We start from the raw sequence: 23,538 nt of genomic DNA, 5'->3' as shown, positions 1-23,538 counted from the left end.
TAAACTTGAATCCTTTACTCTCAGGGAAATCAGATTTTGACTGATGCAGTCACTACTGCAGCATTATGACTCCAAAGCATGCACGTTATAAGGGTCTTGATTAAAAGATCAAATTGTTGCTCTTAATAGATTTGGAAATCCTGAGTAGATTTAGAACAGAACCATTATAAAGATAATATTTGTAAGTATTTAATCTTTTTAGATATGATCAGTGTTTTCAGAAGTTTGGGGCAGTTTTCCATAGCCATGAAGAACCACAGAGCACTTCTTTCCAAAAGCTGGGGTGAAGTGTTACCAGGAGTGTTATACTTTGGTCGCTTGCTATAAAGTTATTTCAGTAGGACAGAATGCTTTGCATAGGAGTTCTGTTCCCATGTGACTTCTGAAAGATCCATCTACTGGCATGCTTTTTGAAAATATGTATAAACTGTAGAACCTTTATTTTGAAGAAGTGCCTCTTCTGCTATGCTACCTGTGAAGTGAGGATTTCTAAAATCCTTTTTCTACCATGGTTGAGTACAAAAGCTTAGGTAAAACCCTTCCATGTTTGATAAAACCTGTTGCACATACAGTAAGTGGTTACTGAAAGGGGTTTCATAAATTGTATATCCTTTTGACTCCCTCTTAACAGCTCCTTTGCTGTTTGCATAGGTGACACAGTAAGTCTGACATTGTAATGCCTATAAATCTTCCTCTTTTGTCTGTGGATGAGATGTTCTTGTACTCATTGAAGTGCTTCAGCCATCGGATAGGAGCTGTTGTTTGGGAGACTCTACAGAGCAAATGCAAAAACCTGCTCTTGTTGATACACGTGTCTTACTAATTTCTTAATTTATTCATTTCGTTGAGAAAAGGAGCCTGTGGTTGGAAGCCAAATCACACCACTCATCTAAAACATTGCAACACAGAATAGCAATCACAGCATACACTGTGCCCCAGCAATTAGTAACAGGATGTGTGATAGGGAAAATCTAAGGACATAAACCCAAAGGCTGTACAATGCCTTGTGCCAGAGTCTCTTCCCAGATGATTTCCTGATTTGTTGCTCCCAGGCTCTGCACGTTTCTGCATTTCTGGTGCTTTTTTGCTGCTTTTCAGCACGCAGGTCACTTAGTGCTAAGAGCTTCCTAATCTTTAACTGCAGTTTGCTGCCTCAAGTCAGCTTGTGCAATGCTGACTGTAATGTTGTAATGCTCCTAAAGGATTAGGGTATTTCAGATTGCCTGTGGAATATGTACAGCACAGCAAACAGTATTATGGGCTAAGAACATGTTTTACATATCCCTGCCTAAAGGAATGGTTAGGAGGCAAGGCTTTGCTTGAAGATAATGGTCTTCCTTACTGTTGTCTGTTATGCCATTAATTAAAATCTTCCTATCTCCACGATAAAATTATCTTCTGAGATGTGCTGTCAGACATAATGTGGTCAGTGTGTTTCCTCACATCGGTACCATTTCTGGGTGCTCAGCAAAAAAAAAAAAAAAAATGCTGATGTGGAGTGCTGTTAAATGTTAAAATGTTTGGGGGAAATGTGGAAAATCAGACACGTTGAGGGATGCGCAAAAGGGAAGAGTTTTTGTTTTCTCTGGTCACTCCTTTGGTTTGGAATCAATGCACTTCATGCATATTTGTGTGTATTTGTATTTTGCCTTTATTATCAACTGCATGTATTTGGCTGGCACAGCTAAGATTTGGGTCGAGTACTGCATTTTTAGCATAGAATCATCCTGTACTCAGGACTAGTGAAACCTTTGCTTTGTCTTGAAGTGTTTTATTTGTCTTTCAGCATTATACCTAACTGCAAGTGCCTGCTGTTACTCATTCCTGCCTATCTGGGGCTTGATAAAAGGCTTTGCTTACAGGGCCTTTGGTCAGGCAGCCTGGGTTGTAGGGCTTGGCTCTGTGTTTGTATAAGTGAGGTGTTCACAAGCCTCTGGAGGATGGGTATCATGTTTTACCTGTAAAACTGTTTTTAATAGCAGCTAAAGCAAACAGAACTGCACACAAAGTGCACTCATGTCAATGGAGTTTGGAGTGGGCAGGGCTGGAGTGGCACTCCATAGGGTAATGTCAGGCAACAATTGGGATCAGTGGTCGTTTCTTTCCTTGTTTTAATGCTTCCTTTCTATTGAGAACAGTAGTAAACTCTAATCAGCTAATGCTTATGGGTGTTTTTGGTTTTTTCCCAGAGGCAGTTTGTAGTGCTCTCTGTGACCAGTTCTGCTGCAGCTTCCCTCAGCGTTTCTCTTGCTGTGCTTTCAACCACGTGCCTCCTCCAGCTCCAGTACAGCTGATCTTGAGAGGAATGAACACCCTGCTTGTGTTTATCTGTGCTGAAGGCTGCAGTTGGGCGTGGTGGGGTGGGATTGGCTCCCCAGGTGACACTGCCCTGCTCATGATTCCAGTTTTTTGACCTCAGGTGGGATAACCAAGGCCAAATAGGCCTCACTGGGAGAAAACCACCGTGGCATGGGTGGTTGCTGTATTTAACTGAAAACTGGTCAAGGTCCCTCTACCTGTGTGAAAACTGCATCAGATCTGCAGCTTTTAATGCAAGTTAGTTGCTGATTAAATACACCTTTCTTTTGGAAAAAGGGTAAGATGAAAAAATGGTGTTTCTGCCTTTTTGTTCCAATTGGCTCAGACAGTAATGTCAAGTTTTAGGGAGTTTACAGCTCCAAGAGCAGTTTGTGTTCTTCCTTCTAAAATAAGGAGTTTTGTGTAGTGAGCTGTAGTAAAGGGAGGGGGACAATACCGAGACCAAGATGAGGGAATGAATCTATATGTTAGCACCACAACTGTGGCAATTGCTGGTTTGCTGAATTACATGAAAATCTCACATTTCCCCGCTTTAAAAAATAATAATATTCCTGGGATGCACACATTAGCTTTCCATTTGGGCATAGTCATTTCATTGCTAATCAGCTCCCAGATTGGGGCTTGCAGAGGTGGCAGCCTGTTCCTTTAACCTGTGCTGTCTCTGTGCAATGGTAATGAGTAATTTGAGCCCTTTGGGCAAGGTGAGTGCTCAGCAGCTCGGAGATGGCTCCTTTGCTGTCAGAGAGCGCTGCTCTTTGCGATGAAGGGCACCTTTCCCAGAAGAGGTCCTGCTCAAACTGCCCAGGTAAGCCTAGCAAACCTTAACAGATCTAAAAAAAGGCTGAATGGGAAGGAGGAACTCAAAAAAGCAGATTGAATCGCTGAACTGAAGCTCTGTCAAACTTCCTTTGCTGCTTTTGAAGTCAGGAGTGCTCTTGGTTAGTGAATAAAAAGGACTCTTTATGTCCTTATGCATAAGAACTGTTTAATCTTGTGAGCAGTGATAAATGTGGGTGCAGTTTGTGTTCAGGCTGTGCTGGATGGAGGCGAGTGAGAGGCTCTTCTGCTTCTGGATCTCTCTGCCATGGAGGAAAATGTGGATAATGATATTGCTGGCATGAAAATAGCTATTTCTGAGTTTCAGAAAGAGCAGGTAGGCAGCCAGGAGTGGAAAGCAGGAGAAAGCCCTCAAACATGCCAAAAAGTTCTATTAGCAGTGATTAGCAGATTATTAAGGATTGGCAGCAAATCTAAATGTAATCTTGGGTACGTGTTCTAGGACTGTAATTGACTGTTATACCAATTATTACTTGGAATTCATCTAAAATAATTTAGGATTGATGTTTATATAAATGACATTAAGTCTTAATGTTTAAATTAGCATTCTACAAGTCAGCTAGCACTACACTTATTTCAAAGTCATTACTTCATTTCCACATTGCCCAGCCTTCAAGTATCAAACTTTGTGACAAAGGGGGGAGAAGATCCTCCTTCCTATATTTTAATTCTGAAAGTCATTATTTTCTGTGTAGTCACACTTCTTGTTGTAGGTTCTGCTTGGTTCTTCTGGGTGAATGGAACAATACTTCCTTAAAAAAAAAAACCAGTTGTGATTTAGAAGTGTTTTGGTCAGCTGAAAACTGCTCCAACAGTCTGACTGTCCGGGAGTGTGCTTGATTTTCTGTAACACTTTAAAGCTCATGCTTCCTCTTTCATTTGAAAACCCCCTCACAGAAGTCATTAAACTTACTCCAACAGCTGCTCATAAAGTTAAGGGCATATCAAGAAGTTAAACATTAACTTTTTCTTGTTATGCTCCAATAGGAAAACCCTTTACAATGAGTAGTTGGTTTCACTACTGTAATGCCGCTCTGCATCTGGCCTTTGTCCATATCTTTGTTTTTGGGCCTTTTTGGCTGAAAGGAATGGCTTCAATTCAGTGATGATTTTATGGAAGTTGTTTGGTTGGGCGTTATGTTTTGGGGTTTTTTTTAAGTGTTAGCAAATTTGGATTTTCCTTTTCACCCTCTGTGATAAAATAACATTGCATGCCAGCTCAGATGCCAAAACAGTCACCTTTAATGGAGGCAAATCCTAAGAAGAAGGACTTAAGATAGAAGTACAAAATGGTTTTATATTGTCAACTATCTTAGAGAAATGCATCGTTCTGTGTCTCTGGGCTTTTTTTTCCTCTTTTCTCTCAGGACACCTGACAGTTGCTTTCATGCTTCTGGTGTGCAGAAACAGAAGGCAGTTGCACTGGATGTTGATCCTGTTTATTTCTTCTGGCCAGTGATTTGTTCTGGGAGTTGACAGCTGGATTGTGGCTGGGAGTTAGTAGGAAGAATCCCTGAGCTCTGGTTTTTACTAGCTGGCTTCAGCTGAGCACCACCTCGGCCTTGTCCTGACACTTGTAAAGACTTCTGTGCCTGGGCGCTGCCTGCTGCTCGGGGAGATGGGCTGAAGCAGCAATTCCCACTGGAATAGGCAGGTGTCCCAGGGAATAGCTGCTGTGCTGGGGGAGCTCACTGCCGAGGGCCCTTGGAGTGGGGCAGTGTCTGGGAGAGAGCCTGGAGCTGAGCTTGGGTGCTTGTGTGTTGGTTCCGTGCTGGTGGCACCAGGCACCCGCCCGCTCCCCAGTCCCCCAGGCTGCTGATGGATTGGCTTACAGAATGCTGGCACTATTGCCCTTGCTCCTGCAGGATTCAAACCTGAGCTCCCTGCTTCGCTCTGGCCAGGGTATGAAATGATGAGGCTGCAGGTTCCTGCCAGAAGTTCAATAGAAGGTCAATGCAATTTTCCCCAGTAAAAATGTCACTTAATCGGCCTTGCTCTAATAGCATCATGTGTTTAATATTGCTATGGCTTGGCAGGTCCTGTACATATATTTTCCAGCTCCTGTGGCAGCAGGTGCTTATGTTGAAAAGGGGAGTTGCATAATAGGTTTTTGAGAAGTGGTGATTGTTTTACCAGTTCTGAAGATATCACAAGGTAGAGACTGCCAGGGAAGTGTGTTGTGTCATCTCTTGACAGTGATACACTGCAAGAGGATAAAAAATAATGTTTGGTAAATGGTTTTAGTTATATGGCCAGGTTTTCATGTTAGTATTTATAACACCTTCACAAGGAGCAGCATGTGCCATGTGGTTCCTGTTGAAAACTTGGCTGCCAGGTGAGTGTGGGGACAGGAAGCAGTGGGGGAAGGATAGCTGTAGTTCCCATGGCTTTTGGTGACATGGGTGTCACCCCAGCCATGGAAACTATGCCTTAGGGCTAAGGATTGTCTCTCTGTGCTGTGCTCTAGGCCTTGCATCAGGACATGGAAATGGAGCTGGCCTGTGGCAGTGTGTTGGATCCTCAAGAGCCCTCAGGCTCCTGGAACCTTTGATTTGTGCTGCTGATAAAACATAACTGAGTTTCCCAGTCCTGCGCCTCCATCCGTGCTTTTGTAATATCGCTCTTGTTGACAGGAGCAGTAACTCAATACCGTGGGAACGCTTCTAGCGTGGGGACATGGAATCAATATTGGGGTTTTTCTGAGTTTGAGTCATCATTTTTCTTGGATGTTTCGTTGGTGAACTGTGTGCACTTCCTTTTCCTAACACCTTTCTTAGCTAAGGAGCATTACCCTCCAGCAGGGTCCTGCTGAGCATGGGCCAGGGCAATGATTCTCCATCTGTGCTTGGCCCTTTGAGACCACACCTTGAGTGCTGTGTCCAGTCTGGGCCTCTCACCTCATGAACCATGTGGAGGTGCTGGAGCACATCCTGACAAGGGCAGTGAAGCTGGTGAAGGATCTGGAGAGTAATTCCTGTGAGGAGTAACTGAGGGAGCTGGGGGGAAAAAGAAGCTCAGGTGAGATCCAACTGCTGCCTACAGCTACCTGAAAGGGACATCCTTCAGAAAACTCACTACAGAGTAATAGAACTCAAAAAAAACCCCTTAAAATGTTTACATAATAAGCATATAGGAATGTAGTAATTTATAAATAGCTATATAAAATGCTCTATTTGTTAGCTGGTAACCCGTGTAACATTAACTAAGAGAAAGTCCTGAGCAATCTCAGGAGGGAGGAGGGTTGTAGGAGGGTTATATGGCTATACCATAAGGAGATAAGAAGGACTGAGTAGCAGTGTTATCTGTTGTTTTTATTTAGAAAGGACACTGCAACAGACTCAGGCTTCCACCTGGATTGGTTTGGCACGAGGCACGAGCAGATTGTTTGGTTTGGCTTGTACTCATTTCTCTGTCCTAGGAGGGTGATGGTGACGGTGACTGAGGATTTTTTGACATGTCCTTGTTGTGCTTCTGAGGCACTTTGATTTCCTCTGCTGCATACAGCATTTTAAATCACCCAGCCATGTGTGAAAAGTATTTTCCCTTTCCCCAGCAGTGTGCTGCTGTCAGGAGCAGTGCTCTCAGGATGGCAGTGGGGTTTTTCAGCTGGTGTTCAAGTGCTGATTTAAGCAGGTTGAGCATCAAGTGCTTCAGTGGAAGTTGCTGTGTTCACGTGTGCAGTACTAACTCCTGTTATTACACTTGTTCTTGTAAGCAGAGTGTCATATTTGGAGGCTCAAAGTTGGTTCTTACTCAGTGGTAGCATCTTCCTGCCTGATTTTTTTGCTTTCCACTCCTATGTATCTGATCATCATTGATACTAAAGAAAAACATGGCAGGAATTTGCATGTCCTTTTATAAGGAAAAAAGTCCTCCATCTTCTCTGACCTGTTAGCTTATGTGAAAACAAAACCCCGGATAATGTTATGCTAAAATCAGAGTAAAGTTGCAGCTTGAAGGAGAACAACTTGAAGCCTGTGGGTAACTACCAGAGAAGAGCTTTTAACCATGCAGACTGAAGGGTGGTGTGCCTAAGCAGCAAAGTGCAGGGCTGTTGTCTGTGATGTAATGCTCTGCTTTCTCCTTGCAGCTATGAAGCCGTACGCTCCAGCCTTCATTCTCCTGTGGAGTGCTGTTGGGATAGCGAGGGCTGCCAAAATCGTTGTCGTGCCGCCAATTATGTTTGAAAGCCATCTTTATATTTTCAAGACTCTGGCCTCAGCCTTGCATGACCAAGGTCACCAGACAGTGTTTCTCCTCTCTGAGGGCAGAGAGATTCCTCCATCTAATCACTACAGACTGCAGCGCTACCCAGGGATCTTTAACAGCAGCACCTCGGATGATTTCCTCCAGTCCAAGATGAGGAGCATCTTCTCGGGGAGGCTGACGGCCCTCGAGCTCTTCGACATCCTGGACCACTACTCCAAGAACTGCGACATGATCGTCGGCAACCGCAACCTCTTGCGCGCCCTCAAGCAGGAGAACTTCGACCTGCTCCTGGTGGATCCCAACGAGATGTGTGGATTTGTTATAGCCCATCTTTTGGGGGTCAAGTACGCCGTGTTTTCCACTGGCCTCTGGTATCCAGCAGAAGTGGGCGCTCCGGCTCCCCTGTCCTACGTTCCAGAATTTAACTCGCTGCTCACGGATCACATGAACCTATTCGAGAGGATTAAAAATACTGTTGTTTATCTGATTTCAAGATTTGGAGTCAGTTTTTTGGTTCTGCCAAAATATGAAAGGATAATGCAGAAACACAAGGTCCTTCCAGAGCGGTCCATGTATGACTTGGTCCATGGATCCAGCCTGTGGATGCTTTGTACTGATGTAGCGCTGGAGTTCCCGAGACCTACGCTACCCAACGTTGTTTATGTGGGAGGAATCCTAACAAAGCCGGCCAGCCCTCTGCCAGAAGTAAGGTTTGCTGAGTTTTACAGTAATTCCTGTGCTTTCTGCCTGACTTCATGTCAGTGATTTTTCAGGTGGGACCTGTTCTTGCTGCTTGGTGAAATATTCTGTGCAAGTCACTTCCTGTGGTGGTGAGGGGAACCGTTGGTTGCAAATCCAACAGAATGAATCATTTTTGGATGCAGGAAGTACTTTGCTTTTGAGTGAGGTGTTTAATGCTGCACTAGAGGTGAGAAACAGTGCACTCTGCCTTGGAAATCACATCAGTAGCTTTTAACCAGACATGGTTTAAAATGAACCTGAGGGAGAATGTTTGAATACTGTTTATGCTTAAAGAAGCCTGCTGATAGTTTATGCTAGGTAACTTCATGGTGTGGGTGTTTTTATGGTATTTGTTTTTGTACCTCCCTTAGGTTTGATAATGACTCTAAGAGTAGGAATACATGAGCCTGGAAAGACTGTACCAAGTGAGAAATGGAGCTAAGAGCTGGCCAGAATAGCACCAAGGCTGCACTCAGATGTGAGTTGTTACTGTGCACGTGCACAACATCAGGCTCAGAACTTCAGGCTGAAACAGTGATAGTGACTGGACTGGCTCCAGAAATCCTGGCTGCACAGATTAATTATTAAGTTTGATTAGTTCAGTGATCTGTGATATGTTGTACCTAAGAATGCCTCTGTTGAGCAATACAGTGGTGAGTGACAGAACAATCTCACAGAAAACAATGCCATTTGCACTTTGGTTTATGCGTCCATAAACTAATAGATCTTGAATGGGAGGGGATTTTTAATGGCTGCTTTTGGCTGGATGACACAAAGGGCTAGGTAGACCTGCAGTGCTCAACAATTTGCTTCTTAAAATGGCTGTTTCAGCCTTTGGTTATTGTATGAAAAGTGCAACTGTCTGTTCTCCAGGGTGTCATCAGAGATGACCATAGCAGTGCTGCTTCTAAGTGGCTGTTTCCACATGTGCTTCAGTGTGTTTGTGTTAAGGAAGGGTCAGGTATCCTGAGAAAGCAGACTGAAGGTACCCTTGTGCTATCTAAATTTCATCCCTATTTTCCCTCCAGGAAAACTTTGCTGGCTGGATTGAGTTTTTCCTTTGTTTTCCAGGCTGATATTTCGTTTTCCTGTAAGAGAAAAAGGGTATTTGAGTAATTGATTTGGGTAATGAGGTTAATGCTGTCTGTTTTGTGTCTTTTGATGTTCAGGGTAACAGGGGTGACAGTGACCTTGAAACAGACCTGTAGCGTCTGTTTCAAGTGAATGGTGGGAAATATTTGTTACAGAGGGGGAAAGTGAGCTGAGACCTTATTAACTTTCAGTTTTATCAGGCAGTTCTTTCTTAGTGTGTGAAGCTTGAGTTTTCATTGAGAGGGACAGAGTGAGCACATTGCTTTTTGGTCCTGTCATTTGTCCATGCCTAGGCTGTTCCACATCCCCCCGTGGTGTGTATGGCAGGTAATGACCGGGCAATAGTTGCTGTTTGCTGAGCAATTGGATGCAGTTCCCCAGTGTCCCTCTGTCCTGGCAGCTGTGGCTGCTCTCTGCTCCTGCTGCATCTCCAGGGCAGCAGCCTTGGCTCATTTATTTTCTGCAGCTTCTAGTTTGGTGCATTAAGGTGAGCCAGAAGCAGAGTTCGTGTTTCTGGCCTGGAAATGGTGATGCTTCAGCAGCTCTCTCAAGTCATTTTCTTGTCCATGGACAATGATTAGAAAAGGGGAGCATGTAGCAGGACACAGCAGCTAAAATGTGCCCACTGAAGCTGTTACTAAAAGTCTTTCAGGTGTCTTGAATTCACCAAAACTGCATGTAAGTAGCCTAACTTTGTCGGCTAGGGAAGTGTTGGGAAAAAATCAGAAGTGTTCTTTCAAGTCCAAAATACCTGCTCAGACTACCTGGGCACCTCAGTAGTGGCATCCCTGAGTCGTCAACAGTTTGTTCCTTCTTTTTCCTCCCTCACCAAAAATAACCAAGTAGTTTGTTTAATCATAAGGAATGCCTACATGTAAGTTAATAAGCAGCATCTTAAAAATAGGAGGCAGGTAGTAACAAGAAGTCAATGAGGAGATAAAGGTCAAGATCTTTTAAGGTGTTACATGGCAGCCATTCTTTCATTCCAGGGGATGGGGTAGCTCTGTTTTTTTTTTCTCAGATTCTGCACCTGTTCCCTGAACTTCTTGAAAAGAAAGTTGGAAAAGCACAGATTTAAAGGTAGCATGTAGCAGTGGGTGCTGAATATTCATGTCGTGTAACAGTGTGAGGGGAAAGAAACCTCATGCAGCTTTGCTGGTCGTCTGTGTTAATATTATATATGTAAAAATACATAACCTGAGCCAGCTTTGCTGTCCCATCTGCATTCATATTCCGATCCTGGGGCACACGGTCGCTGCCGCTCCTGCAGTAGGCGTGTGCCGAGCACGATTTGCAGCCGCCGCCGAGCTCTGTAGCGATGGCGCTGCTGCCCTGGGCTGTGGCACACGAGCTGCGAGCGCGCCTTTGGGACGGCTCCGATGCCGCTCGCTTCTCCCTGCCGGGCAGCCAGCGGCCGGTGTCGGGCTGCGCTTGGCGCAGTGTCCCTCGGCGAGGCGCAGTGCTCGGCGTGCCAAGGAGGGGGAGCCAGCGGCTGCTTTGGAGGTGACCGCTGTGCCCGCTGCCTGCGGCGCCCTGGGCAGGGCGGGGGCTGCAGTGCCCGGGCACGGCGCATCGCCCCTGGGATCCCGCTGCGGGGCACGGAGTGAGGGCGCCCTGCCGCTCTGCCCTGCCCTGCTGGGAGGGCCCGTGGTGCCTTTGCCGAGCTCTGCGTGGGCGGTTGTGGTTGGGTTCTGTGAGAGCCAGTGTGACGTTTTCACTTCTTGCACCAAGTGTGCTGTGCTGCTCAGTAAAAGACCGGGAGATGGTAGAGGTGACTTATCCCACGTGCCTGTGAAATTGTATTTTGCTTATCGGTGGTGGGTGCAGAGTCCATGGTTTGTGTACATATCTCATGGAACCATCTGCTGAATTATTTAGAGGAAAGTGTGAACAGAACTAGCCTCAAAGGATGAAAAGCTAGAAACAGACTGGCTATCAAGTCCATAAGGTCATCAGTGCCTTAAACTATTTGAGGGTGTGCTGTTCCCTGGCAGCATTTTGCAGATAACTGTCACTGGCCATTAGGAAAATCACAGGCTCCTCTGCCTCTTCCTCACTACACTTCTCCAGAGGGACCTGAATGAAGCTGGCTTTTTAAAGGGACACTCTTTTGGGAAGCCTCTTCTCTGGCATTTCTACCTCGTGACCAGGTTGGTGCATACCAGGCATTAATCAGCCTGCTGAGTCCCTGGATCAGGAAGCTGAGGGGAGCTCCAGGCAGCTGCCTTGGGAAGTACTGAGTCCATGAGGAAACTGAATTTATGCTGCAGAGGAGGGTGCTCTCATTTTGGAGTAATAACTTGTGCTTACAGCTGCAGCTGTCAACAGATAATTACAGGAACTTCCTCACTCCTCCATGGACATCTCTTATCTGAGCTCGTTATTATACAGATCAAAGTCTATGCAGCAAATTGGTGCCTTTGAAATATCTTCACTAAAAAGTATTTTGGTTTTTTTGGTTTGTTTTCTTGGGTTTTTCCCCCTCTCTGAGCCTTGCTGACAGTGGTATGTTCACTCGGTGTGTTAGCTGATACTGATATGTCTTGAACAAGGGGTGAGCGAATCAAGAGATGTTTTATTCCTTAAACCTGGCTTTTCTCCTTCATTCAGATTCAAGGCCACATCTGTAAGCCCTTGCAGACTGTAGCAGTGGATTGTTGTGCATGGCATAGCACCATCACTTTAGTGTTATTTTTCAAGTGCAGGGACTGGTTCTTACAGACCTGTTTGGACAGTAAATTCCTGGTGATGTAAAGCAATTCCAGAGCTGTTCGGAAATGCATGTGTTTGTCAGCTGGGGAGGCAAAAAGTCTGTTAAGGATGGTGGAGATGATGCAGCACTGTGTGAATTCTGTGCTGAACTGTATGATCATGTCTTTGGGCTCTGAAATTTGTTTTAGATAAAGCTTCTTCCCCCCAGAATTTGATGTTCCACAAAAAAGAGTTGTACCCACCATCTTAAAACTGGTGTCCAGTCTCAGCTGCTCCAGCAGAACTGGGTTGGTGAACCATGTCTGCTGCATTTTCAATTTGGGAAGAAATGTGACTCAGCATCTGTTTAGTGCAAGACACGGGGAAAAAGGACACCAGGCTGACTTTGGAGCTTGGTTGTGTCTCCAGTTCAATTTGTGAGGAAGGCAGGCAGGTTCTCCAGGTACCAGGCATGAAGCTGGCATCCCATGAGCTGACCAAACCTGCAGTGAGCCTGTGCTGTCCCTCAAAAGGTGAGTTTGCTTGGTTCATGCATTGCAGTCCAGGATGGTGATTTGTTGAGTTCAAGCAGTTGTTTGTATTGGGAATGGAAAGTAGAAGTTGCAGACCTTCGATGTTGGATAGGTCAGATGGTGAAAGCTGAAAGCTAAAACCAAGAGAAGTGACTTTGGTTTTTTTCATTCATACAAAAAAAAAAAGCCCCTAGCAACCCAACACTTTATTAAGCTACTGCTGTAAATAGGCTTTGTGGTTTTAAATATTCTAGTTTATCGTGTTCATATTGGAACTCACAAACTAACAAGATTTATTCATTTTGGGAATGCGCAGTGATTTAACTGAGCATCTCTTGGAAATTTTGAGGCATGACCTCCATTGAGGACAAATAACAAGCCAGTGTTTTCCTCATATTTCTCCCATTTATAACATAAAACAGAAGATAGGAATTTATTTGAAAGGGTTTTCTTTTTTTTCTGGGGTATTTGTAATATCCTTGAGTTTGGGTACCATATTCCTATAATTTGGCAAGTTGGGATGTGCTCAAAACTTGACATTTACAAAGCAGCAAACCTAATTATTGATATTACTGACTTGAAAAAAAAAATCATTAATCAAGACAGCTTTTCAGATGTCCTAGTTGCTTAAAGGTGAAGTGGATAATTTGTTTATGGCTAATACCTTGCTTTGGGGGATGAGGTTTCTCCAGCTTTGTGAGGAGACCTCTTCCTGAGCCTTGCCAAGGGGAATTCTGCAGGCAGCAGGTTCTGCTGCTTCCCCTGAGCACAGGGAGTGCTGCAAGGTGTGGCTTTTACCCAGGCTCAGAAGGCAGCTGACCCAAACATTCTCAGAGAAACTGGGGGGACTGATGGCTTTTTAATGTAAATATAATATAAATATATATGGGTTTGTATGTGCATATTTATATATACGCACTTTACATGTATTTGTAAAGCTGTTAAAAAAAAAAGAGAAGGGAGGAGGTAAACCCCAGGAAGAACAAAATGCTGTTTTATCCGAAGAGGAAAAGGAAGAAGAAATTGGAATTATTAGATTAAAGGATTTAAGGCTCCAGTTTAGAGTTCTTATGTCCTACCATCCACGGAGCACAGGTGTCATACTAGAACAATGACAGACAAAATTTCTCAGTTAAATGAGATTATCATGTGGATTTATGGGTGGGGGTGTATGTCAGTAGCTGTAGTACAGAGGTCTGTATTTATAATTTAGCTTCTTGTCGATTTCCTTCTTACCTGTATTTTCACCAGTTTAATTTGACTTTATGTAAGCAGAATAAGTAAAAACAGTCTCCATACTTGGTACTGTTTTTTCTTAACGCCTGTAGAGTTTTCTCCTCCATATGGAGCAGCTCAGAGGGTCGGTAAGACCTTGGTTTGCATTTCCATTTGATAATCAAGTTTTCCATTGCTGCTGAGGAAGGTGGCTGTGGGGGTGTTTTTAGCAGAATGCTAAATGTGGGGTAATGCCAGCAGGGTTTTCCATTGGAACCCTGGGTGTGAGGATCCCTCTGTGTGGGATCTCAGGACCTGAGTCCTGGGATGCCGGGCCCCCGAGACCACCCTTGGGGGGCCCGGGAGTCCTGGAATGTTCCAGAAGTGTCTGGTGGCTGGGCTTTGATCCTACACAGGAGACGACACCTGTATGAAGATAAGAGGGCCTCACCGGGGTGAAGGGTGAAAAGATTAGCTAATTAGAGGGTGAGAAACAGGGTTTAGGATTTATGTACAGGGGGGTTTAGAGGAGTAAGATGGAGGAATTGGGGTGTGTCCTGTCCTTCTTCTTCTTCCTCCTCTCCTCCATCTTCTTTGGCCACGGTGGCACCTTTGGATTGGTTGCTACTGAGAGTACACCGAGTTATAAGAATAGATGGTATTGGGGAAAAATGATAAATATTGTACACGTAACAATGGGTATAAAGATACGTGGTGGTCCGGGGGACGGGACAGTGTGCCCATGGCTGGCTGCTGAGCAGATCTCTGTTCGGCTGAAAGAACATCTTTTAGATAAACAATTAATAAACATAAAAACCAAAAGAAGAACTGAAGCCTCTTCTCGTCCTTCGATACGCGGGCTGCCCCAAGGCCACCCCAGGCCTTTCCAGGCCCCTCAAACAGCCGAGATAAACCGGACACCTCTGCAGTGACTTCAGTAACCTCTCCTGAAGGGCAAGCTCCTTGCTTTCCACTCCTCCCATTCATTTGAAAGGCAAGCTTGCTTTGCAGCGTGCTGGCCAGAGCTCTGGTGAGTAATGGATTTGTGCACCAGGGAAGTCCTTTCCTGCTTGACCTCTCGCTCTGGGGAGAGCCTGTTCCCAGAGCTCCACTGGATATTCCTGCAGCTCCACAGGGGGCTCAGGTGAGGTAGCAAAGGCTTGAGGGACTGCATTTCCTCACTCTGGTTTGGAGTGTGAATTACATTCCTCTTTCAAGTTAAATGGACTTAAACTTGCTGTCTCTCTTGGGTGCTAAATGGGAAAAGGCAGTTAAGGTCTGGGATCGGAAAATACAACATTCTAGGCACTGGAAAGCTTTGTAGGATTTTAAAGCTTTTTTTCTTTTAAATCTAATTTTATACCTCATATGTTTTGGAGAAGGCAGATGCACAGTGTATATATAAAACCAGCAAGTAATTAGTTAAGATATATGGCAGGAAAATGTCTGTATTTCAGCAGGACTCAATCTGTGTCTAATATTGGAAAGGTTAGTATGTGGTGACTGTACTTAGCAATGTTTGGGGTTCTGATAGGAAACAGTTCAGATTTTAAGAGTTTGTTTCCCAAAAAAACAGATTTAGTCTTCTTAGCCAGCAAGAAAGCAGGGATTGAGTGTAATGCCACAGCCTGGGTACGCTTCTTCAGTGGGCACAAGATAGTCAAGGTTGTATAGGCGCCCCTGTATGACCTTAGACCACATGTTCTGATATGTTGAGTTAGTAAAATCTGAAATAAAAATGTATTAATACAGAATTGAATTATGACACTACTCAGAGGACAGCAGAAAAATTTAGGCACTCAAGAAAAATGATCTTTATGCCTTTCTGTTAATTTATCAGTATCTCCCTTCTAAAGATGGCTTAATGTGGCTTCTTAATTTAAAATAGATCTGGTTTTGTCTGCTGTAAGCAGCATTTTGTAGAAGTTGCATAGGATGCCTGTGCTCTGCCTTGGGGAAAGGGTGGTTTGCAACCATATCCGAAGAACAGGCGTTTGTGCTATTGCACATTTGAATGGAGCAGCTGAACAGGGGGAGCTTCGGATATTCCACCCGGTTATGTTTGTATTTGTGCACTTTGTTTATCTGCAACAAAGCTCAGTATTAGGCACCACTGGTTACTGCCAGCTGGGCCCTCGCTCGCTGCCCACAGCTGTGTGCTCAGCGCTGGGCCTGCAGAGAATGGCTGATCACACAGGCAGGCAGAACAAAGCCCACACAGTGGGGCTGCCACAATGGCATTCCTGTCTCACCCTGGTCAAAAGATGGATTTGATCTCTTTATTCCTCCCCCCTCGCTCCTATAGTACAGCACGGATCAATAAGTGCTCCTTGTCCCTGTGCAAGCACAGAGCCCTGTTCTGCTTCTCCCAAAGGACATGGGTTTGCACAGAACCTGCATGGAAACAAGCAGAGACCTGGCAGGGTTGGGCACAGTGTTTTGAGTAGAGGCCCTTTAAGCTTTTTATACTTTAGTATGCAGTTTTTATTAATTTTTAAAGTAACTTTGGAGAAAATGGTAATTAATATAGGTATTGGGTGATATTTGCATTATTTATTATTTTTTAAACTGTTTAAGTGAAAATTTGAATTGGTTATAATATGTGTATTAGGTGATCCTTTATTATGAATGTGTATAAAGCTGTAACTGCGTGAAAAGCAATATGGAGCTGGAAAATATAGTTTACAGTTCAGTTCAGAGTGTGAATGTGCTGTATTGGGCTTGCCAGGCCTACACTTTCAATGGACATGATGTACTCAAGCTCTGGGAGTCTGTTCTGATTGTTCATTGTACATTTCTATTGGCAGCTTTGTGTCAAGTTCATCCAGGTTTGGGGGTTATAATTCCTTCAGGTTTGATTGCTGGTTTGGAAGGGAAGAGCCTGATCCCTGTTTCTAAGTCACTGCTGGCTTTGTCAGGTTGGCAGTGTAGCCTCAGCAAGGCAATGCTGTCTCTTGTCTGTGCTAGGACTTGGAAAGAAAAACCCTTGCCTCACTTTTAAGAAAACCTGAAAATGAGAAAATGACTTATATTTCTGTGTGAGGGAGAGGGTTAGGTGTTCTCTTCCAGTCACTGACAGAAAGAGCCATATAAAGAAGTGCATGTCCTGATGATGGATATCTTAATTTTGCGTTAACTTCTCACTTCTGTGCTCAGTTGAAGTTTGAATCAGAGTTTGAGGAAGGCTCAAAGCAGCTCATCCTGTAACAAACTCCCTCCCCCGACTTTTTTCTCCAAAATGGTCATTTCCTTTCCTTGTGTTAAAAGAAAACCATCCTGAGTTTATAGGAAACCTGGAAATCCTTTCAAGTGGGCAGAAGGAGGCGGGTGTGCTGCCCGACCAGGGAATGCTGATTTTAATGAGGGTGGCTCTAATGACTCATCCTGACTCAGTGCCTTTTCATACAGACAGTAATTAGATCGCAGGGCAGCATGTGCTGGAGGTCAAAAGTGTAAGTGGATTTAAGGGGAAGAAGGGGGTGAGTTCAGGGGGATGAACTTGGCTGTCTCTCAGGGCTTTTTGTGGGTTCTTCGAGGCTGCTCTGGGGGATGGCAGGGCTGATCTGGCCCTGGAGAGTGGAAAGGCAGGAAGGTGACTGAAGGCTGCTGAAATTGTAGGCAGAAAAAACTGTTCTGTGGCATCAGTGTGTGCTTTTGCCAGTGCTCAGGTTCTGTGAGCCTTGCTCCCAGCTTCTCTCTGGTGATCATTAGGGGTGTACATGCAAGAATGGAGTGACATTCACAGCCACAGTCACAGTGCTGCTGAAGTACTCAATCCCTTTCAGAGATGTGCCAAGAGCACAGCCTGCCCTTTATCTGCTGTGGGTATCACAGCTACAGCTTGTATACTGCACAAAGAACAGGCAAAGTACAAGCAAATACTGAGGCTTTGTGCCATGGCCTGGCTGATGGTACCAGGACACTCAGATGTGTCTGAAAGCCAAAGGCCTGGCAAGGCCACTCGCTTGGATTCAGTTTCACTTGATCCTCTGTGGAGAGACTCCGTGCTGAGGAGCTGTCACTGAGATCATTGCAGTCAGTCTAAGGAGCTGGGAATGATGGACCCATCCAGATCACAAACTCGAGGAGCCCTAAGAGGATGCAGTGTAAGTTTCCTCTTTTCCATAGCCTAATTTTTACCCAGCTCCCTACATTTGTAGTGATCCCCTTGAATCAGGGCTGTGTTATGCCAGGAGTGGCACAGATGTTTGCAGGAAAAACCTTCATCCTGACAAGTCTGCAGCAGAGATGTCTGGCAGCCTGGGAAGGGGCTGCAGGTCAGGGGGCAGGTCAGCAATTCCTCTTGCTAACAGCACCGTGTAAAACACAGATAAAAGCTGGGGTAGGAAAGAACTTTCCAGCTGATGTCAAAACACACCAAGCTGAGATCAAACTCTCTGGGTCTTCCTGAGGTTGGCACTGGGCAGTTTTGACCCTGAGGAATAAATTGCATTCTTTCTAATTTAGGATACTCCATTAGGTTCCTCTGCTTCAGCTTTGGCCAGGCATCATCCAGCTCTGGTCTGAATATTAAGATTCTGTTGATAAAAACTATTTTATTTTCAGTATTCCAGCTTTTTTTTTTTTTTTAATGTAATCACATTTTATATGGCAAACAAATCCCATTCCATGCTTTTGGCCTGCTGGTAGGGTCTTGTCTTGCCAAGACCAATCTTGTCAAGATTTTGAATTCACCTTTGTCCGTGTGATGTTCCACTGAAGCAGTGGGATTACCTTCAAAGGGAAGGATTACAGAGGCTTGGCTATGAAACACCATAACAACACAGGGCAGGTTGCTTTCGTGTTGCACAGCAAAATGTAAAAGTCTGTAAGTGATGAAATTCCTTTTTTAAAAGTTATTATTCTTCTACACAAAATTATAAATGCTTAGCAGCTATTTGTATTATATGTGGCGACTTTTTGAATGCCATTTCAGAAATTCCATTACAGGGAAATATTTATACTTCTCTATGCTTCTGTAATGAAGTGTGATTGTTACTGTGTGAATACGTGGGCTCTGTGAATTCTCCCAGAGTTTCTCATTAAGCACAGAGGAGCAGGGGCATGGGGAGCCAGTTCTCAGCTAGAGCAGGCTCCTCTCCAGCAGCACAAATCGAGGCTCTGGCCAAGGAGAGGCAGCCACAGGTAGGACCTTCTGATGCTGGGATGGTCCAGGATTCTTTCCCATCACTTTCTAGGGATCAGAATGGGGCTTAGACTGCTTCATGGATTTTCCTCTACAAAAGCACAAGCGACACTTGCTATTTTTCCTGTTTCCTCACCCATTCCACACCAGTTTCCAGGCACCTGGCATTTCTGGGTTCATCCTATCAGGCCCTGTGTGAGCAGTCTATGTCCAGTTTATTTAGACTTGCCCTCTGCTCTGAGGGGCCTGGCATTGCCAAAGGTCAAACCAATAAAGGCTGAAGTGAGGAAAGCAGGAAGCACTTGGAGCTTCTTGACATCAGGTCCTTAGTCCCATTCACCTTGGGCTGGGTGAGGGCCTTGTGAACACCAGGACCTGTGAATATTGAGCTTTTCAGGGTGGTTTGTCCTAGAGCCCACAAAAGGTTCGTTTCTCTTTAGTTTAAACAGCTGATGGGAAAGACTTGAAGATGTAACTAGCTGAAGCACTACAGTGACTAATATAACGACATTTGCAGCGTGCCTTAGGTCCTGAAGTAAGATTCAAGGACGAGCTTTAAATAAATCACAAAACCACTTGGAAACTTTGGTGTCAGAAGTTCAGGCCCTAATAAATGATTCAGCTTCGAGGCAGGTCAGAGCCACTTCCCCTCCTTGGCCTTCTCTCTCTCCCTCCACATGAATAAAAAAAGGAAAAGAGTGCATTGGAGAAGGACAAGCAGTGGATTTAAAGAAAATGGAAATTATTTTGCTTTACAGCAGAGAGCAGTACACAGCCCCCGGTGCAGTGTGCTGGATTTTGTGCTGGGATACGACAGCACGGCGTTCCTCCATTACTGCCTGCCCTCCTATTTATTACCAGGACAAGAGGCACATTGTGAGCAGGGCTCTTCACTTTCTCTTTGCTCATTTCCTATTGCTGCACTGGTGTTGAGCAGGCTTGTGCTTAAACTTGACGAGACCAGAATTAAACCATATCCTGAGATATTCTTCTTCCGGCTGATATGTGTTAGGAAAAACCCAGAATTTAAATCTATGCTTTAAAAAGTACAAGGTATGCTTTCTTTACTCCTTGTGCAGTCGGAACTGACAGTGTTTTTAGAAGCTCTGCCTTCTTTCAAGTGGTGTTAATTCTTTTTATATAGATGAAAGCAAAACGAGGCTTTTGAAGCACTCTGCCATGGCTGGAGGCTGGAAATCACGCAGCTGAGTCCCGGCTTCATTCACGCTTCTCCTGTGCGGGGCTGCCAGGCTGATGCTATGAGATGGATCTGTTCAAGCCTTGCTGAGTTCAAATGCAGCTTGGTAACTTGTGAATGTGTGTCCCCTGCTCAAATTGTCTGAAGCTGCTGGTGGTTAATAGTGCAGCTACAACAAACAGGGAAGGGTTTTGCTTTTCGCAGTCTCTGCTCTGGATTCTGAATCTCGACATTCAGGTTGCATTGTTCCCAGTGACTTCTAGGATGTTTGGGATTTGTGGACCACGGCTCCTGAAGCATCAAATGCACCACCACCTGCTCCTTCACGTTTCCTCGTTGTTCCTGTGCTTTGCCTGCAGCGCTCAGTGTGAACTTTGTTTCCCGCAGGACCTGCAGGCGTGGGTGAGCGGCGCTCACGAGAGCGGCTTTGTCCTCGTCTCCTTCGGCGCTGGAGTCAAGTACCTGTCCGAGGACATCGCCAATAAGTTGGCACACGCCCTGGCACGGCTGCCCCAGAGGGTCATCTGGAGGTAAAGGCACTGTTGGAGCAGCCTGGGGGGGTTTGGAGAGGGCTTGTTTCCCGCTGGAGTTGGGGCTGCCTGGGTGGCACAGACAGTGTGACACTCCTGAAAAACACTTGACATGAAAATACTGCAATATCCTGGGAACAAGGAGAAGCAGTTACTGTTGTGGCAGAATAAGGCGTGGTTACACTCCTAGGCTGAGTTCATGGCCTTGGAAGGATTAGGGACAGTGAAAACAAGCTAAGCTTATACCGTTAAGGACATACTGTCTCTATTTTTGATGAAGGAACTACCCCAGGGCTCAAGAATGAATTCTGATGATGAAAAGCCTCCCCCTTTTCTCTTGCTCTTTTAGGCCCTTTTCCTCTTTTATGTGTAAACACAGCTTTTCATTATTGATTTTCCCACTTGCTTGTTCTCTGTGAGAAATGGAAGAGAAATTTTCCAAAGTCAGAGTCAGTAAGAAGCATTCTTAGTTCTAAAAACATCTTGAGTGGTGCTCACAACTCCCTGTAAAAATCCAAAAACTGTTTAGTCAGCTCTGCTTGGTGTCAAGCATCTCTGATATGATTTGGTGGAGTTCATGTGAGCTATTTCTTTTTTTTCAAATATGCAGTGTCTTAGACTTCATGTAGGTGTCTCACAACCCTGCCACACTCTTGGAGTTGTATTAATGGTTTTGGTGGCCTGTTCTCCACAATATTTTAGGGAATGTCCTTGCTGCTGTCTGTAGTTCAAGGATCAAATCCCACTAATGAACAGGAAAAATGGGATTTTTTTCAGGCTCTGGCACAGAATCTGTGGTAGTGAAGGTAACATCATTTTTTGTTAGGAGTAGAGCCATTGTTTTCTTACGAATCCCACAACACTTCTTGGCTTCTGATTAATAATCCCAATTTATCTTACTGCTTTTCTTCTGTCCTTTTACTGTGTTTTCCCTGGAATATGCCTCTTCAGGAAGCATCCGTGTTCTGTAGTAAATAAATCTGGAGGATTTTTCATAAGGATAGTTTTTTTTTTTAATGCTGACACAACAATTTCATTTAAAGCCTTCTATTAAAATTTAGGTATTTGTAGATCAGTCAAGTGTAACTTGGAATTTTTGGGAATTTGGGGTTTGGTTTTGTTCCTTAGATCATGGACCTGTGTGTTGGACAGAAAAATAGTGAGTACTGCTTGGCAGTCTTAATGTCATAATGTTAAATCAAGGGATTTTTGTAGTTTTTTATGCCCTTCTAGTTAGGGCATTAAAAAACTATTTATCTAGTTAACATAATTAAATGCTTTTATAAAACTTAGCATAAATAATTTAGGCTTTTTTCAACGTACAGAAGTACAAGCCACTTACAGAGATGTGTTGTGGATTCTTTGTTCAGTAACCAGAGTTCCAACAATGTACGTTTTGCTTCATTGGGAAAGTGTAGCTGGTTCTTTCTGAAGTTGCAGTTCCAGTCCTCTGTAATGAACAAAACAACCCTATCCTTTGGTAGTTACTTGGGAGGGTTTGATAACTGTTTCCATTTCATGTTACTGGTTTAGGTTTTCAGGAAACAAACCCAGGAATTTAGGCAACAATACCAAGCTGATCGAATGGTTGCCACAAAATGACCTCCTTGGTGAGTATCTGTTGCCATTATTTATTACTTATTCTCTCTTGAGTTCACTTTGTTCTTCCCAAAATACTCTACTGAATTAGCAGTTATTATAAAGCCAGGATAATTTCTGTCATGGAGCAAGAATATGAAATTAGGATCTGAAGAGAGATCAACACCTCTCTGTTAATTGTCTTTTTCCCTGATGCAAATTGCATGTTTTCCCTAAGTTCAAGCGCTGTTCAAGGAGTCCTGAAACTGAGCAGCAGAGTAAGTTTTAGGAGTGTGTAAATACTGTTTTATAAAGGCAAGAAAGCTCTAGCAGAACCTGGGTATGTGATGCAAGCTGATAACCTTTCTGTTGAACTGCGGTGCTTCAGGTTCTCAGGGGAAAATTAAACTGGATATTTTATTTTTCTTTCTCTTCCCTGTCAAAGGGTGCCTGAGCCCCTTGCAGATCTGAGAGGCCGCTGAGTATTTGACTGCTTCTGGTACACCTGGATGTCTGTGTGTTCCCAAACAGCTCTGATGGGAGCTGATGAGTGCATGGAGCATCAGTGTGTGTGAGCTGCAGAAGGCAGTGAGTAGGCAGCTGACTCCTAGAGCAGGTAGATTTGTTTTGGTTACAGGGTTGCTCTGAGGCAGCCAGGCTGCTTTTCCCATCACACAAGGCTGTTGCTGTGATTGTCAGGTCTTGCTAAGCTCAAGTAAGGCATGTGAGACTTCAGGGAGAGTGTGACTTCAGTTGTCCTGCCATTTACTAAAATGATATTCCATACAAAAGTGTGCTCCCCCTTGCTCAAATGTACTGCTGGACCTGCTGGAGTCACCACCTGCAGCTGCTCAGGAGTGGGCAGTGCATATGAATTACTCCATTAATCACTTTACACTACTCATACACATAAGAATTTTCTTTCTTTACTTTGGCTGTTCTCTCTCTCAGTGTGTAAGGAAATGATTTAATGCATGAGGAATTTCAGCAGAGTGAGTTTAGGTAGAACTTCAGAACAAGCTGCAGTAATTTTAATCTGCCCGAGTTGCAGTTATAGAAACATGGTGATCAATTTGTTGTACCCAGGTGCTTCAACAACAGGAGATAAAGTGCATTTTGTAACCTTCATGCCTCTTGTGGTTCCAGGTCACTCTAACATCAAAGCTTTCCTCAGTCACGGAGGCTTGAACAGCATTTTTGAGACCATGTACCACGGGGTGCCGGTGGTGGGCATCCCCCTCTTCGGAGACCACTACGACACCATGACCCGTGTGCAGGCCAAAGGGATGGGAATTCTGCTCAACTGGAAGACCATGACTGAGAGTGAGCTCTATGAAGCCCTAGTAAAAGTTATTAATGACCCCAGGTATGGAATGAGCCATTGTGTTTGTGTGTGAATGGATAGGAAACTGTTGTGCAGTGGAAAAAAACTGCCTTGTATGATTTGTG

The 23,538-nt window shown here is 44.5% G+C and overlaps 1 protein-coding gene across 2 annotated transcripts in view; it reads left to right on the top strand.

Annotated features, from left to right (window-relative positions):
- The window catches only part of UGT8 (UDP glycosyltransferase 8), a 40,186-nt gene that overhangs the window by 8,124 nt on the left and 8,524 nt on the right, over window positions 1–23,538 (top strand). For both annotated transcript variants that reach the window (XM_074542078.1, XM_074542079.1), the window contains exons 2-5: window positions 7,247–8,070; window positions 20,369–20,511; window positions 22,045–22,121; window positions 23,236–23,455. In XM_074542078.1, the coding sequence (XP_074398179.1) occupies window positions 7,249–8,070; window positions 20,369–20,511; window positions 22,045–22,121; window positions 23,236–23,455 (1,262 nt within the window). In that variant the 5' untranslated portion in view covers window positions 7,247–7,248. The remainder of the gene's footprint in view (window positions 1–7,246; window positions 8,071–20,368; window positions 20,512–22,044; window positions 22,122–23,235; window positions 23,456–23,538) is intronic.

This window comes from Zonotrichia albicollis, chromosome 5 (assembly GCF_047830755.1).
Source record: "Zonotrichia albicollis isolate bZonAlb1 chromosome 5, bZonAlb1.hap1, whole genome shotgun sequence".
In the NCBI taxonomy this organism is placed as follows: domain Eukaryota; kingdom Metazoa; phylum Chordata; class Aves; order Passeriformes; family Passerellidae; genus Zonotrichia; species Zonotrichia albicollis.
This window is presented reverse-complemented; position numbering and strand designations above follow the sequence as displayed.